Source organism: Astatotilapia calliptera, chromosome 17, assembly GCF_900246225.1.
Source record: "Astatotilapia calliptera chromosome 17, fAstCal1.2, whole genome shotgun sequence".
Classification (NCBI taxonomy): Eukaryota; Metazoa; Chordata; class Actinopteri; order Cichliformes; family Cichlidae; genus Astatotilapia; species Astatotilapia calliptera.
In genome coordinates, this window is record NC_039318.1 from 39,142,111 (window position 1) to 39,166,673 (window position 24,563).

General features: G+C 44.8%; 1 protein-coding gene across 3 annotated transcripts in view; it reads left to right on the plus strand.

Annotated features, from left to right (window-relative positions):
- The window catches only part of LOC113009022 (pleckstrin homology domain-containing family A member 5-like), a 164,239-nt gene that overhangs the window by 116,086 nt on the left and 23,590 nt on the right, over nucleotides 1-24,563 (plus strand). For 2 of the 3 annotated variants that reach the window (XM_026147049.1, XM_026147050.1), the window contains 12 exons: nucleotides 1-115; nucleotides 2,631-2,753; nucleotides 3,159-3,212; nucleotides 9,729-9,809; nucleotides 14,819-14,881; nucleotides 14,967-15,047; nucleotides 15,126-15,278; nucleotides 16,674-16,775; nucleotides 16,874-16,982; nucleotides 17,862-17,905; nucleotides 19,229-19,423; nucleotides 19,737-19,866. The exon at nucleotides 1-115 is cut by the window's left edge and continues 5 nt beyond it. In XM_026147049.1, the coding sequence (XP_026002834.1) occupies nucleotides 1-115; nucleotides 2,631-2,753; nucleotides 3,159-3,212; nucleotides 9,729-9,809; nucleotides 14,819-14,881; nucleotides 14,967-15,047; nucleotides 15,126-15,278; nucleotides 16,674-16,775; nucleotides 16,874-16,982; nucleotides 17,862-17,905; nucleotides 19,229-19,423; nucleotides 19,737-19,866 (1,250 nt within the window). The remainder of the gene's footprint in view (nucleotides 116-2,630; nucleotides 2,754-3,158; nucleotides 3,213-9,728; nucleotides 9,810-14,818; nucleotides 14,882-14,966; nucleotides 15,048-15,125; nucleotides 15,279-16,673; nucleotides 16,776-16,873; nucleotides 16,983-17,861; nucleotides 17,906-19,228; nucleotides 19,424-19,736; nucleotides 19,867-24,563) is intronic. The other variant, XM_026147051.1, reaches the window with a different exon arrangement.

Genomic DNA, 24,563 nt, shown 5'->3' on the forward strand with positions numbered 1-24,563 from the left:
GGAGCTGACACTGCTGCTGATCAAGCTTCGCCGGCAGCAGGCGGAGCTCAACAGCCTGCGGGAACACACAGTAGCTCAGCTAATGGCCGTTGGTATGGAAGGGCACAACGCAAAGGTCAGCTCTGAGTGTATGTGTTTGTGCATGCACGTATTTGTGCTTTCCCAGCCAAGCAGTCAAAACACACACTGTGTGCATTTGTATGTATCTGCAAGAGGACCGCTATTCATCGTCTGGTTTAGACGTCGTGTCTGCTCGGTTTGGAAAAATCTCATGTTTTGGTTTAAATCATAGACTGTATGTAAAAGATGTCACCTCCATCATTTGGATTTGGCATCTTGATGGCTCGATGTTATCCTGTAACCACGGCTACGTTGACTTTTGTGACCATATTTTGACAAAAGACGATAGTTCTAAGATTAGCGAGCTGCGTGGATAAACTGTGCTGGTGCTGCACGTAGACACAAACTAGCAAAAAATACTGACTGTCAAATGATTCAGAACTGTTTCACGAGGTCCCTCAAACTTGGTCTTCATGTTCATGGAATTAGACGGCAGTCAGCCGGCTGTATTGACTCACCTCCCTAACCCTCACTCTATGCTTACCTCTTTTTTATTTAAACACAAAGAAACAGTGTCACTGTGGAGTATTGTTGTGGCATTAATGGTTGATGGGTTTGTCCAGTCGCCCAGTCCTAACTGCCTCCGAGTCATCCAGGTGTCTTCCCTCCAGACAAAAGAAAAGAAACCTGAATAGCCAAATTCTATCAGTCCCACCTGTAGCTCCCCCATGGATCGTGGCACTTGTAATTTCTGGGATTATTTTAGTAGAATTGACAGCAGGCTCCGAGGAAAGGTTATTTTTGACTGCCAGGCCAGCCTGTGTGAGCTATTTACAGGAATAAAGAATAATGCTCAGACTGTTACCTTTACTATTTCACAAAAGCTTAAAAGGTCCATTTCCACAATTTAGACTTTAATTGCAGGAAATGTTATCAAAGAAGTTTCGCAGGAGACGAAGCAAACAAACAAAATCACAAAACAATCATCAAATCACCTGAATACTTATCTGACTAACTCTGAGCTGAGTTTGTTCTTGTCTTTGGTGAGGAGAGCTTGGAGATCGATGAGCACATCCAGATTGTTTTATTTTATTTCTATTTATATAATGTACATAACTCACCCACTTGTATATACTCATTCACTGTATATAGGCTCTTTTTTTCTCTGCACAGAGGAGCGTATCAGGTCACCTTTCACTGCGTGTTACACCTGTATAACTATGCACGGGACAAATAAAGAATCTTGAATCTCAACTAGGCCCAAAGATGCACTTATCCCCATGATAATCACCCAATAGGAAAGCAGCATTCAGTCGAAGTGTGATGTGGTCAATTCAACCATCTAACACGGCAAAAATGAGCTGATGAAAAGACAAAATCCCAAAGTCGATTAATGAGTTCACAGGTTGGACTTCGGTTCCCCCTCTCGCGTCTCTGCGGGGAGTTTAAACGGTGACCTGTTTAGATCCAATGTTCTGAACTGCTCATTGCACAGAAGACTAAAGGAAGAATCTCTTTTACACCCCACATTTATACCTGCTCACCCGTCCTCCACCTTCCTTCACCGGACGTCACATCTTCACATTTTGGTCGTCTAATAAAGTTGTTGACATGTAATCATCCGATGTCCACCCACAACTCGTATATCTGACTTACATGGTTTAACACAAAGTCTAAACTTTAAAATCAGTAAAATCATTTCATTTTCTTTGTTATTCTGAACATAAAGAATTCACGTTTAAACATTCAGGAACATAATCCCTTCATAATTCAAATACAGAGGAATACTTTGTTTTACTTTTTAAAACAAAGTATTTAGTATTTAGCTGTGATGGTCACACGACACGTGCATGACGTGCTGCTTTGAGCCCATCAGTATGTATGTTGTATCTGTCTTCTTTTATGTATTGAAGATCAAGAAGTTATTCCACGCTGCGTGTGGAGATGGCGTGACAGATATTCCACCGTCATGTCGTGAATTTAGTTTGTAGGCCTGAACCTACTGCGGTGCGTGAGCTCAAGTGTTTCAAACTATAAAACTGTGAGGGAGGCGAGTGAGGCCCCAGAATGCAGACTGTGATAAACTAAAGAAGAGTCATTAATTCATCAAGTGTGGGTATCCACAGAAGCTAAAACACACACTAGGGCTGTGGGACACTGGAGTGCTGAAGTGACAGCAGGACAGAACTTAACGCAAGCCGAAGGACAAGCAAAATAAGATGGGAAGTGAAGAACACGGACAGAAAGGGAAGCTAGAACTGACACAGACGTGAACACAACACAAGCAGGATCTGCCTAAGAAACTAAACCAGAAAACAATGAAAATGCTAAACTCAGTCTACGAGAGCGATAACAGAGGTTTAAGGAAGAACACATGAAACATTAAACACATCAGGAATGAGCGAAACAAACACGAGAAAGCCACAAACATTTGGAGAGCGGACCCAGGAACGTGACAAAAATAGATATCAGATTATAATATTAATTTAATGACTTATGTGGACAGTTTGCTGAGCGAGTTTGTGTTTGTTCGGTTTAAATCGAGCTCTGCTTCGTTTTCCCTGCTGCAGTTGGTTTGTGCAAGTGTGAACACAGAAATGGCGCTGGGCTGTGGATCAGAACAACCATACCAAGATGCTTTGGAAGACGCTCTCCGTACGGTCCCAGATGAACTCCAGACTGGTGCATTTATGGTGCGAATGTGAACGAAACACCAAGTGATCCAAATTACACGTTTGAGCGAAAAACGTCCGTAGCCAAATATGCTTCGTATTCTCAGTGCAGGAAAGAACTATAGATCACGGCAAATGAACGTAAATGCTTTGTGTTCTCCAACAGTCCAGAACGCAGCACCTTCTTCCTGTGTTTACTTTTGCTGCTGCCGCCCCAGACACATAGGAAGCCATAATGATATTTAGGGACGATTGTACATAAACTGAGGTTAAGATTCAAATTCTTTGCTGTCATTCTCTCTCTCTTCTGTTTTTGTGAACTCTTCCTCTGTAACTTTGTCTTTTCCTTTCCTGCTTTTGCCTCTGTACTAATGTGTCTACCAAACTTTTCCTATTTCTTCTCTCCTTCCTTCTTGGCTACTGAAGACTGATGTTCTCTTCCATCATCTCCAGAGGAACCTTATATACCTGGAAAGTCAGGTGAGCACTCTGCTCCTCTTGTCTTAAATCAAATAAAACATTTTGTGAGTCATGGGAAGATCCAGTTTTCACTTACTGGAAGAGAACATTTGCTTGTTTCCAGAAAATCTTCTGTAAATGTACACACATTTACAATGATCTATTTTATCCTTTATTTCTTTGCGTGTTTATTCAGAATCTTTCATTCTGAAGCTGAAATTGCATTACAAACTTCCTGCAGCATTTGTAGCACTTTTGCCCAATGCTTTGTTCAGTGGGCTAATTTGTAGATAGCTGTTGGGTTCAGTGACGTTAAGTATGTATGAAGTTTGAAGCTCAACTTGCAAAGACTTGAAACTGGTTGCGAATCATATATGAGTATGAAGTCTATATTATAATGCAGCTACTTGTTTGAATCCGCAGTTTGTGAAGCTATAAACACTATAAACACTACACTATAGGGCTGCCACGATTAGTCGACTATCAAAATCGTCGACGACTGATTTAATAGTCGACGCGTCGTTTGAAGCTTTGTAAGATCCCAAAAGACGCAGGAATAAGTAGCAAGATTTAAGAGTGTAATAACGGACTGAAACAGAAGATGGCAGCACTGCATGTACAAGGATGCCAGCTGCCGTTAAACCCCGAAGAAGAAGAAGCTGTGTCCCAGAATTCATAGCGCAGCCCTTGCCACTACCCGATCCGTACCGGAAACCCGATCCGTACCCCGCATGCGCAAATCTTACGTCACTTCCTCTCTTTGCCAACATTGCGACATTCAATATATTTGAATGACACGGTTAGCGCCCAGTTAGCTCCTAGCATTTCTCAACAGCTCTGCCTCCTTTTTGACTGGATAATGGATAATCCGTGTCCGCAACAAATTTTTGCTTTTCTCCTCAACAGAGAGCGTCCCCCGATTAAACAACAGCACCGTCAAATAAGAAGAATGGTGCCTAATGACAGAGTTAATAATACTGAATTTGTAATATGTCACGCGAAGATTCATCAGCCAGATGAAGTGTTTACTGGCAATTGACAGTGATAGCGCACATCATCATCACTTTTCCAACAATCCTCTCCTCACAGACAAGCATAAACACACTCGACTATCACTAAATCAAATTTAACACACGTTTGTAATGACGCTAATTCAGTTTATAATAGGGTTTATTCGCTCGGTCAGCAGGTGGCGGTATCCTCGTACACTGGGGAGTAAACTGCCATTAAACGAACAGAAGAAGAAGAAAACCCCTGCACATGCGCGGTACGGATCGGGTAGACCCGATTTGTACGGTCCGACTTTGCACATGCGCAGTAAGGATCGGGAGCCCTGATCTGTCACTATCTTTTTACTTTTTTGTTTTTGTCTACATTATATTAAATGTTTCATTATTGGAAACATTTTAAGAGATACTTGTTATTCTTAACATCTTGACAGATACTCTGACCCGTAACTATCGTAAAACGGTTCGACCGGAAGTAGACACCTTTCGCGCATGCGGGGTACCGATCAGGTAGTGACAGTTCTGCTCAGTTGTCAACAATGGCGGCAGCTAGTTAGTTTTAATATTGCTCTTATTAATCTTTTTGGGTCACAAAATAAACGTTTAACATATTTTCAGGCGAGAATGTAGCTGTGGAAACCTCAAATATCTGCTCAGTTTATCAAGACACCGCATATTTTCAAAAGCGCTCCGACGTTTTCGGAGACGTCTGTTACCCACTAGCTCGATAGCTAGCCGGGGGCTAGGCTCACTAGAGCCGTGAGAACACCGGACTCCCGGCACATCGTTTTCAAACCCACCGCCGTCTTTCGCTGCTCAGGTTAAACATGATATATGAGTCACTTAGATAACTTAAAAATGTTATTGTTTGGCTTTTTTTAGTATTTTATTTGTTCCTGAGTAAATCGGTTTGGCTGAGATTAAAGTTATAGTTTTTACACAGCTGAATAAACATCAAGCAGACAGCTGATTATCAGAAGTGTGAGATGCTCAAGAATTTACTCCGGTGTCCTGTTATAGTTTAGATAGCAAGGAGTTTATTAAACTTCACCGAAACAATCTGCAAATTTCATTAAAATTTAATAAACTATCATCTTGTCTTTATTGTTAGTTAGCACAGACCTTACACACTTAAAGCTGTAAGCTAATGATAGTTATATAAGAGCAGATGCTGCCGGTGCAATAAGCTGTACGTTTTACGTCCAATGGATGATGATCTGATTAGTGACTAATCGCAAAAATAATCGGTGACTAGTCGACTATCAAAATAATCGTTTGTGGCAGCCCTACTCAGTGTTGGGAAGGTTACTTTTAAAATGTATTCCATTACAGAATACAGAATACATGCCCCAAAATGTATTCTGTAACGTATTCCGTTACGTTACTCAATGACAGTAACGTATTCTGAATACTTTGGATTACTTAATATATTATCATGCTTTTTACAACAACGTGAATGTACTATTGCTGTGTGATTTATTACTATTACTGAAGGTCCGCGACTCTGAACTGTAGTAAAGGGACCTCTGACTAATACGGCGGGGTCCCTGTCGGCTCGTAGCCGAAAAATAGCTTTACTTTGTTGTGTGGGTCAACTTTTCTTGCGAGAGACAGAGAGAGGCGTTGAAAGGCTGCTCCAACGGAACTTATTGTTTTCGGAGGAAAACACGAACACGGTGTACAGTCGAGTCTTAATAGCTTACTTACAGCTGGGCTCGTCAGGCTCTCTTCTTGGCTGCAGTGGTTATTATTATATTTACATGCTTCCAGCTCCCGTTTTTCCTCGATGACAACTCGTACCTTTCCACTCTCCTTTTTCTCCCTCCTCGCGCTCACAGACCCATAACGTGTATGGCAGTCCATTCTCCCTGCAGCACGGACTACACTGCCCATGATGCTACATTCTTTAGAGCTATGCTTGTAGCATTCTGCCTGTTAGCTTAGCACAACAACAACAACAACAACGAAAAGGCGCTCTCCCACCCAGGAAACACACAGTCGCAGAGAGAGAGAGCGTCGCCCTGTAACCATGGCAACCGTAACGCTGCCGCCTGGAACAAAGAGCGTAGCTGTCAAACAAACCCAAACAGTCCTGACCCGCGACAAAATGAAACAAGTACCGCAGTGTATTCCATTTATTTCAACAAAGTAACTGTATTCTGAATACCACCTGTTTAAACGGTAACTGTAACGGAATACAGTTACTCATATTTTGTATTCTAAATACGTAACGGCGGTACATGTATTCCGTTACTCCCCAACACTGGCCCTACTACACTATAAACACTACACTATAAACACTACACTACTGTTAACGTATTCCTTGTAAGAAGCACGTTGTTACTGTGATGCAGTTATGTTGGATTCTCTTTAATTACTTTGATTCCAGATTTCAGTTGGATCTTTAAAAAAAAGTCTGAACCTGTAGTGATATTTATCACCAGGTTGTTTTCATGACCTGCACACACTGGGCTATTTAAGATTGCCAGGACGTTGACATCTCTGAGCACATTCTTCTTCTTCAGCATGCTCATCCTTCTGGGAAAACATAATCTGTTGGCAGTTTGCACATGTCATACCAGGATCAGGCATCAAAATGTGCTGTTTATTTTCAGCCTGTTAGGTAGGACTAGCCTTCCCTCTATTATTGAACAGGACTGCTCAGTACTGAAAAGGTCGTCCTTCTGTGAAAACATAGTCTTTGTGGAAGGGAGTTATTTTCAGTTTTCTTAGTTATTCTCTGCCTTTATCTTTGCCTCACACCACATTTTATACAAGCATAAAGAAAAAAGACAAGAAAGAGAAGGAAACCACATCAGAGTCTGAATTGTCTACATGACTATTTAACATGAAACTACATGAAATTCTACCTTTAGATAGAAATGTAAAGGGTATAACATCTAATACAGAAGTGAATGGACCCTAGAAAGCTTTATGGGCAGGTGCTTTGCATCGTGGCCTCTAAAAACTCTGATACACTGTGTATAACAGCGGTCCCCAACCCCCGGGCCATGGACCGGTACCGGTCCGTGAGTCGTTTGGTGCCAGGCCGCGAGAGTTGAGGCTTGGTGTGAAACTTATGGTTTTCAGGGTTTCTAGCGGTTTTTATCGTTAACTCTGTTTCCCTGGGTCTTTTCACGTGTGTTATGAATAAATCTTCTTTTTTTGGTACCGGTACTAGTTTTATTTTGCTGTATTTATACGCAACACCTTAAAGGTCGGTCCGTGAAAATATCTGGTCATTAAGTGATGACCTGATGAATCCTGCCTCCCGGCCCTCTGTGTTTATTAAGGTTGCTGTGTTTTTAACATGTTTTAATACTTTGTATCTTGTTCCATTTAATTTGAACAAGCCCCTAAAATCAGTCAGTGTTCACTGTCGGCTTCTCTGTTTTTATTGCCACTGATCATTTCATTAAAGATGAAAGAATTTACAGTTTTTAACTCTCAGTGATGCCGCAGTGTTTGTTTGACTTTGGGAGCTGCATCGTAGTCTGGGCCCAGGCACAGCTGATGACGTCAGACTTACAGACTGGATTGTCGAACATAAACCAGTCCGTGGTGCAAAAAAAATGTTGGGGACTGCTGGTGTATAACATGTCTTTACTTTCATGCTGCTGAAATTCGAAGCAAACTGATGTTCATTGTCTTTGCAAGTTGATATTCATTGTACGGAAATTTTAAAACCCTACACGATATTGCCAAAAGTATTGACACACCAATCGTGGCTCAAGAGTTGGCAGTTTGTCTTTTAATTGGAAGGCTGCCGGTTCGAGTCTCGGCTCCAACAGTCTCAGTCGTTGTGCCCTTGGGCGAGACACTTCACCCGTTGCCTACTGGTGGTGGTCAGAGGGCCCGGTGGCGCCAGTGTCCGGCAGCCTCGCCTCTGTCAGTGCGCCCCAGGGTGGCTGTGGTTACAATGTAGCTGCCATCACCAGTGTGTGAATGGGTGGATGACTGTAGTGTAAAGCGCTTTTAGTCCTTAGGGACTAGTAAAGCGCTATTTACCATTTACCCCTCCAAATCATCAAAGTGACTTTCGTGGTCAAAGGTGTGAAGATTAAGCTCACAGGCATGCAGACTATTTGAGAATGGGTTGGTCTAAGGAGCTCAGTGAATTCCATCATGGTACCATATCGTGCCACCAGTGCACCCAGTACAGTTGTGAAATTTCCTTGCTGCTAAATAGTTCTCAGTCAACTGTTAGGGCTATTGGAACAAAGTGAAAAGGATTAGAAATCGCAGAAACTCAGTCACAAAGTAGAGGCTACATAAAATCAAAGAGTAGGGTCAGCGGGTGCAGAAATGACCAGTGTTCTGCAGAATCAGTCACTACAGACCTCCGACCTTCAGATTAGCTGAGGAACAGTGTCTAAAACCTTCATGGAATTGGTTTCCATAGCCGAGTATCTGCATCCAAGCCTTATATCACCGAGTGCAATGTAAAGCATCAGTTGAGTGCTGAATCACACTTTTCCTGGCAGTCCGATGGAGGAGAGCGATATTTGCCTGACTACATTTACCAGTCGTAAAGTTTGTAAGATGGGGTATATAAGTATATAAGTTGGGATTTTTTTCTTTTTCTTTTTTTTTTTGAGGAGTTCAGCTCCTTTTTCCATTGAAAGCAACTCTTAATGCTTCACCACACCAAAACATTTTGGACAGTTTCATGCTCCCAGCTTTGTGGGATCAGTTTGAGAATTCCAGTTCCACTATAACTGCACAGCAGTGCACAAAGTATGGTCCATAGAGACATTAGGGAGCGAGCTTGTTATGGAAGAGATTAACTGAAGAGTCCTGATCTCAACCTGATAGAACTCTATTGAGATGAAAAAGAGCAGAGACTGCGAGCCGGGCCAAGTCCAACATCAGTGTCTGTCCTCACAAATGCACATCTCAAAGAATGGCCAAAAAATTCCCATAAACACGTTCCTAAACCTTGTGGAAAACCTTCCCAGGAGAACAGAAGCTGGTATAGCTGCAAAGGGAGGGCTGGCATCATATTTAACCCTATGGATTCAGAATAGGAAGTCACTCAAGTTTATATGCCTGTGAGTGCAAGCAAGCAGATACTTTTGGCAACATAGTGTATGTGCATTAAATCTGTGATTAGGTCAATCCTATGGGAGAACTGCAGTACCTCACCTGGGACAAATATCATTTGGTCCTTGGTCATACCTAGAAACCACTGACTCAATGAAGACTTGTTGTTTTTTAATTACATCCAAAAATCCAAAAGCACCTCCTTGGAGAAATATCATAAATATTGCTCTTTGGTTGTATACATGACCTGACATTTCTTTGCAGGTTATTATAGATTTGAGGTGAGAGTTAGGATTGATCAGAAAGGCTTTAGAATAAGATTGGTCAGAGGTGGAGTGACAGAACACTGTCACAGGTGTGTTTATCCTACTTTTTGTCTTCCAGTTTTGTTTACAAAGCAGTTATTAAACAGTATTTCATCCTCCAGCAACAGTTATAGCTGTGTTATTACATCACTGTATCTTCTTTCTCCACGGCGCTCCGCTAGACGAAGGAGAATGAGCCTCTAATCTTCATGATTCACACTATGATTGAGAACTCTGCACCAAGGCCACAACTCTACCAGCAAGTAAGGTCTTAGGCAGGTTCTGGCTTGAGTCACTGTGCAGGCATCTCTGTTAGGGACGTGTCACACAGTCAACCTTCAGTTTATCTTTACATGCTGGAGCACCAAAGTTGCACGATTTCGTTCAGCAAGTCATTTATTTATTCATTTTTAAAGTGAAAAATCCCCTCTCAACATGAAATATCAAACATTTAGAGGAATATGCATTTATGAAACTATTGCTGCTGATAAATCTTGGTCGTTTGGTTTTCTTATCCAAAGTTTACGTCCAAGTTATTTCTTGCAGAACTCTATATTTTTGAATGAGGGGGAGCAGACTCAAGCCAGATGTTTCCAGTAGTTGTCTATCCACATCATCCCCTCCACTGTTAACCTAGTTATCATGTTTTGGATGCAGTCAGTTCATCTGTCAGTTGTTCCACAGTGATCCTTCCTATGTTTCACCTATTGCAATGTTTGAAGTGTATGTGACGTTCTTTTTGTTTCCTGCACATCTCATTTCACTGCTTTCCTTTCTTTATGCACCTGGAACTGAGCATGATTTGTGGCTGCAATGAGTGTCAGAGCGATGGCGTCTCCCGTCACACAGCAGTGTTTATTGTTGAGGTTTACTTGGGGAATGCTTGACTGGTTTAATGTGTTTGTATTACAGGTTTGTTTTTTTGAAAACTAAAAACTGACATGACATTTCAGGAAACCGTGTCAGATTTCTTTACAAGAATACCAAAGAATCTGTACATGGGTAGAAGCAGAAGGACACAGTTGGTCAATCTCAGGACAGTCGATGTTTTAGGTTGAGTTATAAGCTGGAACTGCTCTATATTGCCAAAAGTCTTCACTAACCCATCCAAACCGCTGAATTCATGTATAATCGTTTTACACAGGCTCATAAGGTCAACCACCAAGGCATGCAGAGTGGTTGCTTTCAGGAGCTCAGTGAAGTCCACTTTAGTACTGTGATAGGATGGGGCCTGGATGATTGAGTGTGCATCGAGACATAGTGCACAGAGGCTGCCAGCTTTCTGCTAAGTCAACCTCCACAGACCTCCAAACTTCAGCTTAGCTAGAGAGCAGAGCGCAGAGAACTTCCTGTGGGTTCCTGTGACCAAGCAGCTGCATTCAAGCACACTGCCGCTGTACTCTAGAGCAGTGGAGATGTGCTCTCTGGAGTGATGAATCATGCTTCTCCATTTGGCAAGCCAATGAACGAGTCTGGGTTTGGTTGTTGTCAGAAGAACTGTACTTGTCTGACTGCATTGTGCCAAGTTTGGTGGAGGGGGGATTATGGCATGGGGTTATCTCTGTGGACTTGGTTCCACTCTTTAGTCACTCATTAGTAAAAGTAGAATCTCTCGTGATCTGGGAATCACGCTTTTACTCTGCACACAGTTAATGGTACCTTCAAATTTTCCTTGTCACGAGACCACAACATGCTTGATTTGGCACATGCCCTTTTTGATGCACCCCCAAAGGAACTAGTAGCCATTTGCTTGCTACGTGAATTTATAAACCACTGCACTGTGGATCTGCAGTGACAGCAGCAGAGATCATTAGAGCAGGGATGTTTTCAACACACTTGAGCTTTCCCTGAGACCACAGATTGGTAATTTTACATTTCTGTTTATGCACAAACTAAACAAACAGGTAGAAAATGTTAGTCAGTGAGCTTTACAGGTGATGTTAGGTTTTTGTTGTTTTTTAAACTTCTAAGAGACTTCTTAACTTTAAGAGAATTTTTGATTTTCAGTGTGAAGCAGGAGACAGACTCGTGGGCTGTTTCCTGTTGTTACCTAACACACGTCTAAGACATTTATTTGTTAGGCATTTTTTTCTGATCCATTACATAAGGTATCCAGTTAAAATGTGAAGCTGGATCAGCCCTGCATGTACAAGGATGCCAGCTGCCGTTAAACCCCGAAGAAGAAGAAGCTGTGTCTGTATCCCAATTCAGGGTCTGCAGCCTTAAAGTACGCAGCCTCAACGATCCTCAAGGGCCGCGTACTCAAAGACCGCTAAGGCCGGAAGTGCGAGGCTTGTGAAATGGACGGTCTAGCCTCCGTTGCGCTGCCCAGGTTGCCTAGCAACCATGATACTAACAGCTGGAAACGTGTCATACAGCTTTGTTTGACAGAGATGAAGGAGAAAATCTTTTGTTCATTTGTTTGTTTCTACATGAGCTTTGATCATTCTCTGTGAGATTAAGCTCAGCTATTGACCGAAGTATATTTTAAAGTAAAGGCTTTAAAACCAAGTTAGCACAAACGTCACTAATGTCACATGACTTTGCCGACATGTGGCCAACAGTAATGTTTAATGTTCTTCGTTATTAAACATTTGCACATAAATAAGTGACATAATATTCAGTACTTAAAGTTTACTCTTCGGGCGCCCCTCATCCGCCGTTTTTTTCCGGCAAAATTATCCACACCCACCGCCGCGCTATGCATTCTGGGATATGTTGGGCCACGAAGTCTACACCGCCATGTCCTTAAAGTTCAGGGAAATGAAGGACGCATTTGAGGGCCGCATTTCGAGCAGCCTTCGAATTGGGACAGCCTTCGTCACGTCGCGGTGACGTAATCGGCCTTAAAATGCGGCCTTTAAGGCTGCAGACCCTGAGTTGGGATACAGCCTGTGTCCCAGAATTCATAGCGCAGCCCAGCTCAGTTTCCAACAATGGCGGCAGCTAGTTAGTTTTAATATTACTCTTATTATTCTTTCTGGGTCACAAAATAAACGTTTAACATATTTTCAGGCGAGAATGTAGCTGTGTAAACCTCAAATATCTGCTCAGTTTATCAGGACACCGCATATTTTCAAAAGCGCTCCGACGTTTTCGGAGACGTCTGTTACCCACTAGCTCGATAGCTAGCCGGGGGCTAGGCTCACTAGAGCCGTGAGAACACCGGACTCCCAGCAAATCGTTTTCAAACCCACCGCCGTCTTTCACTACTCAGGTTAAACATATATATAAGTCTCTTAGATAACTTAACAATGTTATTGTTTTGCCTTTTTTAGTATTTTATTTGTTCCTGAGTAAATCGGTTTGGCTGAGATTAAAGTTATAGTTTTTACACAGCTGAATAAACGTCAAGCAGACAGCTGATTATCAGAAGTGTGAGATGCTCAAGAATTTACTCCGGTGTGCTGTTATATTTTAGATAGCAAGGAGTTTATTAAACTCCACCGAAACAATCTGCAAATTTCATTAAAATTTAATAAACTATCATCTTGTCTTTATTTTTAGTTAGCACAGACCTGAAACACTTCAAGCTGTAAGCTAATGATAGTTATATAAGAGCAGATGCTGCTGGTGCAATAAGCTGTACATTTTACGTCCAATGGATGATGATCTGATTAGTCGACTAATCGCAAAAATAATGTGTGACTAGTCGACTATCAAAGTAATCGTTTGTGGCAGCCCTACTTTGTATAGTGAACACCGGTCATTTTCTGGGACAGTTGTTTGGGACTGATTCCAACAAAAAGTTGCCTTAAAAAAAGGTTGACTTGTTTCTTGGTAGAGCACAACCTCATTGCTGCAAATCAGACTAAAGTGTAGGAGGCAATATGTAAGAGTTTGTTTATCAGCATATTATAGTTTGCTGAAGCTACGCTGGCGATGCGTGTTTGTACTTTCTAATGTGATCCACAGCAGCCGTGGTAACATCTGGGTAAGCAGCTTCAAGCAGGATTAGTAAATATCAACAATATCCCATCATCACTGCATCATTTCATGCTCTTGTAATAAACAACAAGTGTAATATGAACAATTTTTGCCCACTGTATTCAGGAAAGACAAATCCTGACACAATAATTTATATCATGTGGGATTAAATTAAACACACAGTCAAAAGTTTGGACATGCTTTCTCATTTCATGTTTTTTTATTTTATTTTCATGAATATTTATATTGCAGATTCTCACTGAAGGCATCAAACTACGGATGAACGCATGTGGAATTATGTAGGAAACAAAGATGTGTGAAATAACATGTTGTATATCTTAGATTCTTCCTGATATCCACCCTTTGATTCCTGCTTCGCTCACTCTTGGCGTCTCCGTGAGCTTCATGAGGTCGTCTCCTGAAATGGTTTCCAACAGTGTTGAAGGAGTTCCCAGAGATGCTGAGGACTTGTTGGTCCGTTGCCTTCACTCTGCGCTCCATCCCAAACCATCTCCACTGGGTTTAGGTCAGGTGACTGTGTACGCCATCCATTCACCTTTTCTGCAGTTGGAACCAAAGATCTCAGATTTAGACTTATCTCTAATCTGAGCTGCTGTTAACTTGTGATTTCTGAGGCTGGTGACTCGGATGAATGAGGGACTCTTGGTCTTCCTTTCCTGGGGCGTCCTCATGTGAGACGGTTTCATCGTAGTCTTGATGTTTTTGCGACTCCACTTGGACACATTCAAAGTTTTAGCAATTTTCCAACTGACTGATCTTCAGTTCTTAAAGTAATGATGGCCTGTTGTTTCTCTTTTCTTAGCTGACTGGTTCTTGCCATAATATGAATTCTAACAGTCTGTGTAGCAACCTGACTTCTGCACAACACACCTGATGGTCCTAACCCCATTAAGAAGGCAACAAATTCCACAAACGAACCCTGACAGGCTCACCTGCCGGGTGAAGCCGTTTCCGGTGACAACATCATGAAGCTCGCTGAGAGAAGGCCGAGGGTTTGCCGCGCTGTCAACAAAGCAAAGAGCAGCTACTTACAGAAATCAAAAATATAAAACATAGTTTTTCCTTTGCTACATGAGTCCATATATCTTACTTCATATATCTGATGTCAGTTTGTATCTATAATGTAGAAAGTAGCAAAAATAACGACAACAAATGAGAAGGCGAGTCCAAACTTTTGACTGTTAGTGTATAACAAGTCGAGAAGTAATCCCTGAATGCATTCTGTGACATTTCTTAATATTTTTTGAAAAACTGACCTGGAGCTCTCCGTTGTACCAGATGTGTTGCCCCTTAGTGTCCATCTCTGACTGTTTCTCTTCTTCAGACGAGTTCAGATGACTACAAAGACGGCGCCTTCGTCCAGCGCCCAGAGGAGGCTGACATAGATGTAAGACGGCCGCAGCTCTCAGTGAAATGATTGACACGTTTCAAAGACACGTTTACTGATGGGCATGTTTGTGTGGCTGTGTTAGACCAAGCTGAGCAGACTGTGTGAGCAGGACAAAGCAGTGAGGATGCAGGAGGAGAAACTGCAGCAGCTACACAGAGAGAAGGTACAGCTGTGCACTCTGTGCATGTGTGTTGCTCTCTTTGCGGATATGCAGTAATAATTTTTGTGTGTTGTGTGGCAGCACACTCTGGAGACAGCGCTGCTGTCTGCCAGTCAGGAGCTGAGTGAACAGAGTGACTCCAATGCAGCAGCCACACAGAGCCTGGTCCAACAGAGAGATGTGCTGCAAAATGGGCTGCTCAGCACCTGCAGGGAGCTGTCCCGAGTCAGCACTGTGAGCATGCATGCTCTCACACATCACCACCCGACACGTAGGGACATTTATGCTTGGAAAAGCAGCCACAGTTTTATGGAATAGGACTTGCTACTGAATATTTATTGCGTGTCTCACAGTGGAACATCACCTAGACTCCTTATGGAGAGTAAAAATCAGCTTTTACTGGCGTTACTGTGATACATGCTGGTAAGGTTATTGATTAGCTTTTACTCTTCATTTAATTTCCTTGATAAACACCAGAATATACAAACCCAAATATACATTTCTTTACAACAATAATACTTCTGCACTGCTGTTACAGACGCGTTTCCTGATGATTACAGAGTAAGAAAATGTTTTGTTCTTTGACCAGTCACAGTACTGGGAAAGCCTCCTTTCAACTCCAAGAACACCAGCATGTAGCGCAGCCGAAGCCTTTGTTTCCATAGCGGTGTGGCTTCCACTGTGTTTATGTTTGTGACAGCTTTGATGTGAACAACAGTGAAGGAAACAGAATCAGGTGACGGTTATATATCTGCATTTTAAATCTTTTATTTTGTGTTTTTTTTAATGGTGCATGTTCTAAATATAACAAATAAGCTCCTAAATATGGGCTCAAAATGTGGTCATAAATATTTTGTACTTGTAAAAAAGATTTGTATGTGTAAAAAAGATTTCTAACCACTGATATACCACAACTTTTTCCTTTCAACAGCTACTGAAAGTTAAGGGACCTAGCTGCTATCAGATATTTATATAGAGATCCTCCAGCTTCAAACTGTATCACCCTTCAAGGACCTGCAGTTCAAAAAAGCACCCCTCCGACAGCCAAACCCATCTGTTCTCTGATTGGATTGTTACATTTGTGATTGACATGACATTGACCAATCAGATGAAAGGAAGAAAAATAGGGTCAAAATTCGTACTTGTAACTTGCAGGGTTTTTTTGGCTAAGTCCACACACAAATTCTTTTTACACATGCAAATCTTTTTTACAAGTACAAAATATTTATGACCACATTTTGAGCCCATACCTAAAGGCTGGATCTACTCTAGCTACACTGTGAGTGGTCACACACTGGATCGGGGCTCTAAGAGATCCATCCTCTAAACCATACCCTGCATATCCTATGCAGCCAGTCTAATGATAGTAGATGGGAATCCACATGATTGTGCAGGAAGTCTTTTCAGGAACAAGCACAAGTTCAGTCTTTGCTCGGCTGCAGATTTCGGGGTCTCTGGTCCTTGTGTCTGTTGGTTTAGGACTGATGTACCGGGGGAACTCACAGAAATGCCACGCAAACCTGACAGACGAGAAAGAGGGCAAAGGTTCCTGAACCTAAAAGAGGAGACACGGGAAAGAAAACCCGCACAGATAAACACAAACCGACTGCTGTTGGTGTCCTGTTTCAGGAGCTAGAGTGCTCCTGGAGGGAGTACGACCTACTGGAAGCAGATGTTACTCTGGCCAAATCCAACCTACTGGAACAGCTGGAGGCCCTGGGCAGCCCACAGGTAGCACGCACACACACACACACACACACACACTCTTACTTTACACGGTGGTTAACTTTGAACAGAATATTTGGATGTGTGTCTCTGTGTGTCTTCAGACAGAGCCTCCAAGTCAGCGGCACATTCAGATCCAGAAAGAGCTGTGGAGGATCCAGGATGTGATGGAGGCGCTGTCCAAGAGCAAACCCCAGCGGAGCACAAATAGCAGTGAGGCCCTCCCTCAGCACCTCCACCATCACATTCTTACGTTCTTGCTTGCATGCGTGTGTCTGATGTCTTGGATACAATTTCAAGGTTCTAAACAGTTCTTGTAAACACGCCACGGTCAGTCTCTTTGAACAAAACCAAATCTTGATCCTGCCGGAGGTTTAAAGAAAAAGCAGCTGCTTCAGCACTTTTTGCTTCTGTGTGTCAAAATGTACATTTGATTTGTTTTTGCAGCTTTGCTCGTTGCAGCGTTTCAGTCGTCAGGTCACGGCCTTCGCTTGGTTGTCACTCTTATCTTTTAGAAAGAGCCGTTATAGTCACCGTCGGTTACGTTTGGTGCCCTGTTGTAGTTTCTAGTTTTATGTTTCCATGACAACGTGTCATTACACGGCTCTGCCAACAATACACTGACACACTGTGAGACCCGGTGATGCTGACAGCCTAGCTGCTGTTTTTAATATACACGTAAACATGTTAATATTGTCTTTGCCGTCATTGTTCTCGTGTTGGCATGAAGTGAAATATCTCCGTGCATCCGTGTCCATTTCACACACACAAAGCGTGAAATGGACACGGTGGCCCTGTGTGTGCGTTTTCTGCATAGGGTCCTTGTTATAGACTATTTTTTGTGATTCTGTGATATCGCGTCTTTAGCCTTCTGGTTAAATCTACCCTGTTAATATTCTGCTTTGGCTTGTCAGTAAATCTATGTTGTGTTTTCTGTGCGTTACAAAGTGTTGGATACCTGAAAGATGAATCATCTTGTGAGGAAGATGTAGAACTCCATTTTGCAGCGGCACCTGATGCATTCACGTATCTTCAGTGATCGCAAACTTCTTCACTTCTGTCTCTTTTCTCCAATTTCTGTCTGTTTAATAGGTTTTCTTGGTTCAAAGCCACTCAGCATCCAGCAGAAGAATGAGGTACGGCAGTGTGCACATTACACCCCTGTCACATGATTCTGTTTTAGTTACGTTTGTTTTGACTTCAGAGATTTCTGGCGTCTTTCTAGCCCAACCAAGATGGCTTTGTTTGAGCTCCAGCTGAAGGGTTAGCATGAAGCACGTGGTCAAATTGTTCAGCAGGAGTGTGTGTGATGGCTTTGCTGTCTGTTGTTTCACAGCTGAATAGAGATTGTGTAGCTCAAAGGTTTCGTACTGGACAGGTCGATGTTTGAGTTCAGTGCAGAAATCCGCTCGCTCAGCTGTTTTTGTGGCGTTTCAGGTTTGTCCGTTTCCACAGATACTTTCCATGATGCTGGTGAGATTAGCTTCTTCAGTTACAGCGGTGCCTCGCTATAACACGGTGCACCTTTTGCAGCATTGCTGTTTCGTGGATTTTTTTGTGCACAATTTTGCATGCTTTTTTTTTTTTTTACAGCACATTGTGTTCTGTGTCCTGATTGGCTGTAGACAAGTGTCAATCAATCTTGTGCCGTGTCCCCTGTACAGTACAGAATGTGTTCAGCTTGTCCAATTTACATAAATCTTCGATCAGTAGCAGCGTGACTCCGAAGTGCTGCACTGTATGTTTGTAAGTTTTCTCTGACGAACACGACAATGTCGACGAAACGTCGTCACCTGCAGGTGTGTTTGGTTTCATTCTGTAATACTGGACTTTCTACGAAGGTTTGAACTTTGAGAGTTTAAACAACAGAGAAAAGTGTGAAAATGTTCCTGCCTGTGCGAGAAAAGTTTATAAACTGTGTAGGGACGGGTTTTACAGCCTTAACACATCTATAATAATTGTAAAAACAAAGTTGGCTACTTCACGGATTTCACTTATCGCGGGTTATTTTTAGAACGCAACTCCCACGATGAACGAGGGACCGCGGTCCTGTAGAGTATGCGCTCGATGGCGAGTAGCAGACAGAGTGAACAGGTGTAAAACTAAAAATAAAGTCCTGTCCCGTCTCACGGAACCAGATATTTCACTCTTACCGTAGCTCTTTACATGTCGTTAGGATGCGTGTTTACCGCTAACACTGATATGTTCCATTAATAACATACTTATAGTGTAGTTTGTGTTGTTGTCGTTGTGAATGCACCCATAACAGCAAGTCTCAGAAGAACACATTTGGAGTCAGAGTGATGTTTGAGTATTTCCAGCACAAGCCGAGGTGTCTCCATCCCAGTTTGCAGAAACTGGTCCAGTCAGGCTGAGTGTTCTTGGTGACGAGCAGCATTTGTACAGCATGACAGGAGCACTGTCCTTTCTTTGAGCCCCGTTGTGTTAACTGTCTACAGGCAGTCACTCAGCCACTCAGTCCTCCCAAGGAGGGCAACAGCGTACCCCCCCGCCCGCCTCTCCCCCAGTACTACGACTCATCAGACCGCCCCCCTCAAGTGCCCCCCCACCACTCGCACCGTGGTGGCCCCATGCCCTCCCACAATTATCGTCCTGAAGACCGCAAAACCGGCACCAGGAATGGAGCACACAGTGTAAGAATCGCTGAACGCGTTCATGCCCCACCCTCTCCCGACCACATCAGCCCCCAACATCCTCAGTTTGCTGTGACTGGCACACTTCAGTACACCGAGCCAATGCACCCGAGCTCCTCATTTCACAGGATTCAGTGTTCTCAGCCATCTCTCGCCTTTTATTTCCAGACCCCATCCTAAAGAATAAATTCATGTGCATCTGTTCCTCAACAAGTTCAAATACATCTAATTCATATCAGTGTTATGTGTGCCTGACTGAACTTGTGTATGAATGTATTCTTATCCTGAGATTTCCTTCCTATTGCACTCAAAGCAAGCTCCAGATTACCGGCTATATAAGAGCGAGCCAGAGCTGACCACGGTGAACGAGGAAGTGGACGAGGCCAACGGTGAAGAGAAGGACAAGGCTGAGACTGAAAGTAAAGACGGCGCATCATCCAAAGGTACATTTATTAATCAGTGTGTGACTCTCAGTGGTAGCCTCATTCTCGCTGCACTGTTTTTACTGTGCTTTAAAGAAGCTGGCGTTTCGTGACGGGGTGTGGCTTGGCTGCAGAGGGGGTGGAGCAGTGGGTTCGGGGCACTGATGTCTGGATTGGGCTGAGCGGGTCCCTCTGGCGGGCTGACCCCTGCAGCCGAGCCACAAGCCACACTTATTATAAAAGTTGCCCGCTGGATTTAACTAAGCAAATAGGTTCGAGCCTCCTGTTGGACAGTTACTGCATGGGCGATTATCAGCTGGCAACAAGTTATTCAACCCCAACTGGTGCAATGAGTTGCTTCACATTTCATAAACAACCATGTCGAAAGATGCATATCGTGGTTGTGGAAAAGATGTTAGTGTGTTTGAGAAGGGTCAAATCATTGGTATGCATCAAGCAGAGAAAACATCCAAGGAGACTGCAGAAACTACACAAATTGGGTTAAGAACTGTCCGACGCATTATTAAAAAGTGGAAGGATAGTGGGGATCCATGGTCTTCGAGGAAGAAGTGTGGTGATTGTGATCGGCAATCAATTAAATGTTTGGTGAAATCAAATCGAAGAAAAACAACAGTAGAACTCAGGGCTATGTTTAATAGTGAATGTAAGAGCATTTCCACCAGCACAATGGGAAGCTCAAGGAATTGGGATTGAACAGCTGTGTAGCCATAATAAAACCAGTAATCAGAGAGGCAAACCGGGAAAAAGGCTTCAGTTTGCTAGCAAGCATAAAGACTGGACTCTGGAGCAATGGAAGAAGGTCATGTGGTCTGATGAGTCCAGACTTACCCTGTTCTAGAGGGATGGGCGCATCGGGGTAAGAGGAGAGGCAGATGGAGTGATGCCCCCGTCATGCCTGGTGCCTACAAGCCTGTGGTCTGGGGTTGCTGCAGTTGGTCAGGTCTAGGTTCAGCAACAGCATGTGCTCCAAGAAGGAGGTCCGCTTACTCCCTGAATGACCAGGTTATCCCATCAATGGGTTTCTTCTTCTCTGATGGCACGGGCATATTTCCAAGGTGACAATGCCAGGATTCATCTGGCTCAAACTGTGAAAGCGTGGCTCTGGGAGCATGAGACATCCTTTTCACACACATTGACTGGCCACCAGAGTCCAGACCTTAACCCCATTAAGACTCTTTGGGATGCTGGAGAAGGCTTTGCACAGCGGTCAGACTCCACCATCATCAGTGCAAGTTCTTGGTGACAAATTAATGCAACACTGGATGGAAATAAATGTTGTGACATTGCAGAAGCTTGTGGAGACAATGCCACAGCAGATGCATGCCGTAATCAAAGCTAAAGGCAGTGTCATGTTTCGGCCGTGTGGCAGGCAGGATGAGGACCCAAATTGCAAACTCACAGACACGGGGGATAAACTCAAAATGCAGCTTTATTGCTGACAGGTGATAAACAATAACGATGATACAAAAGCAATGCAAAACTACACTAAACTGGGAAAAGCTAAAGTAACATATACCGGAAGACACGGGGAGAACCACACACGGCATGAGGGAGAACGCGACACCGAACAGAGGGAGACTCAGACAGAAATACACAGAGGGTAAACAAGGAAAGTGGGCACACACAGGGAACACAGGTGACACTGATAATCATAACGAGACAGGGCGGGGTGAACTGAACATGACATGTACAGGCACAGAGGTTCAGGCAGGAGGAGAGAGAGCACGGGGAAAACACAGACATAACGGGCTGGGGAAACATGAAACAACCACAAAGGGAGACGAGGGCTCATAAATACATAGAGGGCACACAGGGGGGGGAGAGAGAGCACGGGAGAACTTAGACATGATGGGCAGGGGAAACATGGAATAAAACATAAGGAGAGACGAGGGCTCACAGATACACAGAGGGGCACACAGGGGGTAAAAGCCATGAAGGGAAAACACTTAGGGAACAACACAACAGGGCAACTCAGAAAACATGGCCTAAATAAGGAACGAAATACAAAAATACAAGGAACTAAGAATACTGGGCCCACATGGCCCAGGACCATGACATCACCCCCCCCCTAAAGGGCTGGCCCCCGACAGCCCAAACCCGAAAAACAAAACAAAAACAGAAAACAACCCACCCAGGGCGGGAGGCGGGGGACCAGGACGGAGGGACCAGAACGGGAAACAAAACAAACAACAGAAAACACAGGAGCTCATGACCATAGTCCAAATAAAGTTCAGGGGGCCGACCCAGAGCCCACAGGCACAAGAGTTCACGGGTCACACGGTCGGGGGGCCGACCAGGCGGGTGGCACAGGTGACAGAGCTGGTCCGGAGGCCGGCCGTGCGGAAGGCAGCGGCGGCGGCGAAGGAGACGACGGAGCAGTTCAGGAGGCCGGCCGCGCGGAAGGCAGCGGCGGCGGCGAGGGAGACGACGGAGCAGTTCAGGAGGCCGGCCGCGCGGAAGGCAGCGGCGGCGGCGAGGGAGACGACGGAGCAGTTCAGGAGGCCGGCCGCGCGGAAGGCAGCGGCGGCTCTCCAGTGTCAGGCGTGCTGGCCATGGCCCGGTGGGCACAGGACCAGACGAAGCACAGGCTGAAGACTCAGAGGCTGGACCAGACGAAGCACAGGCTGAAGACTCAGAGGCTGGACCAGACGAAGCACAGGCCGAAGACTCAGAGGCTGGACCAGACGAAGCACAGGCTGAAGATTCAGAGGCTGGACCAGACGAAGCACAGGCTGAAGACTCAGAGGCTGGACCAGACGAAGCACAGGCTGAAGACTCTGAGGCTGGGCCAGACGAGGACGAAGACTCTGAGGCTGGGCCAGACGAGGACGAAGACTCTGAGGCTGGGCCAGATGAGGACGAAGGCTCTGAGGCTGGGCCAGACGAGGACGAAGGCTCTGAGGCTGGGCCAGATGAGGACGAAGGCTCTGAGGCTGCAGAGGATGAAGGCTCTGAGGCTGCAGCTGACGAAGCACAGGCTGGAGCTGCAGCTGACGAAGCACAGGCTGGAGCTGCAGCTGACGAAGCACAGGCCGGAGCTGCAGCTGACGAAGCAGAGGCGGAGGCTGGACCAGGCGTGGCAGAAGCAGAAGGTGGCTGGATGGGCTCCTCGGGCCCTCCAGCAGACGTGGCATGGTGCTGGACGGGCTCCTCGGGCCCTCCAGCTGACGTGGCGTGAGGCCGGATGGGCTCCTCGGGCCCTCCAGCTGACGTGGCGTGAGGCCGGATGGGCTCCTCGGGCCCTCCAGCTGACGTGGCGTGAGGCCGGATGGGCTCCTCGGGCCCTCCAGCTGACGAGGCATGAGGCTGGTGCGGTTCTCCTGAACCCCCAGCTGACGAGGAAGGTTGCTGAACGGGCCCCTCGGACCCTCCAGCGGAGACAGGAGGCTGAACGGGCCCCTCGGACCCTCCAGCTGACGTGGCAATAGGCCGGCTGCGTTCACATGACATCTTATAGGTATCAGTCCAGAAACAAACAGGCGTGAGATGTCTTGAGGCAGAGACCAGCCCAGTCACTGCAAGACTCATGTTAGTTGACATAATAGGTTCAGAAACAGAAAGCCCTGTGTCTACATTCCGCCCTTCAGACTCAATCAATGACATAACGTTATGGCACAGGTAAGCAGGGTCAGCCACAGGGAAAACAAGGATTACTATATTACCCACAAAAACATGACTTAAACCTCCAGGGGGAAGTCCCTGGGTGAACATGAGATATTCAGATATGGATCTGGGTGATGAGAATTGACCAGTCTGATAGCGGTAAGTGGTACATTGACTTGGGACCACGCTAGAGGTGGACTGTAACTCAAGGGTGTTATGTAGAGTGTGTGGTGAAATGGGTACGGATAATGCTGTGCTAGCAACCATAGCCGAGACGGGTGACATTTCCGGCTGTGTGCTGGTGTTAACATTAACCTTGGGACTCAAAACCCTGTCCGATAATGTGCTCACAGAAACCTCGGAGAACTGTGTCAAAGTAACTCCGTGAGGGGACGCTACATGGTCATTAATAGTGGAATTGTATCCCCTGGTCTCAGACTCAATCCTCTGAGTAGAGGCGGCAGGGATGGAGGTAAACAGTCCAAAAACACCCTGCTCACGACTGTGGGGAAAACAGAATTTAGGTGGGGACATTTCACAGTTCGTGTTACCCTGATTAGAATCCCTGTTGTCACCTTTAAGTCCCAACATGAGGTCATGACCAGCATTCTTATTTTTAAGTTCATTGGACACAGGAGAAGCAGGCAAAACATGATCACACCTCGTCTCACCCTCCGTTCTTATATGCTCTGCGACATGACCCTCCTCTAAAAAGTCCTCACTCGCTGTGAAAGCACAAGTGTCTACTTTAAGCACCTCGTAGGTGAGCAGAGCAGACTCAGGAAGGGAGGCGTTAGCCACAGGCAACTCAGCTTTAGATGGAACCCCAGGCGAAGCAACGGACAACGGAGGAAATTCCTCCCCCCCTCTTGTCACACAATTAGCTTTTAGGTCTGTGGAGGTCTCCCTCCCTCCAAGTATTACACCAGAGGTCCCTGCCAAATCACTAGGTCTGTCTACGGGTGTCTTCGGGGCAAAATCTCTGGGCGGCGGCCCGGTTAGCACTGTATTACTCAGCTTACAGTTAGCACTGGCTGTCTCTGAAATAGTGTCATTGTTTTCGCTGCAAGAAAAACACGGAACAGGGGATTCCC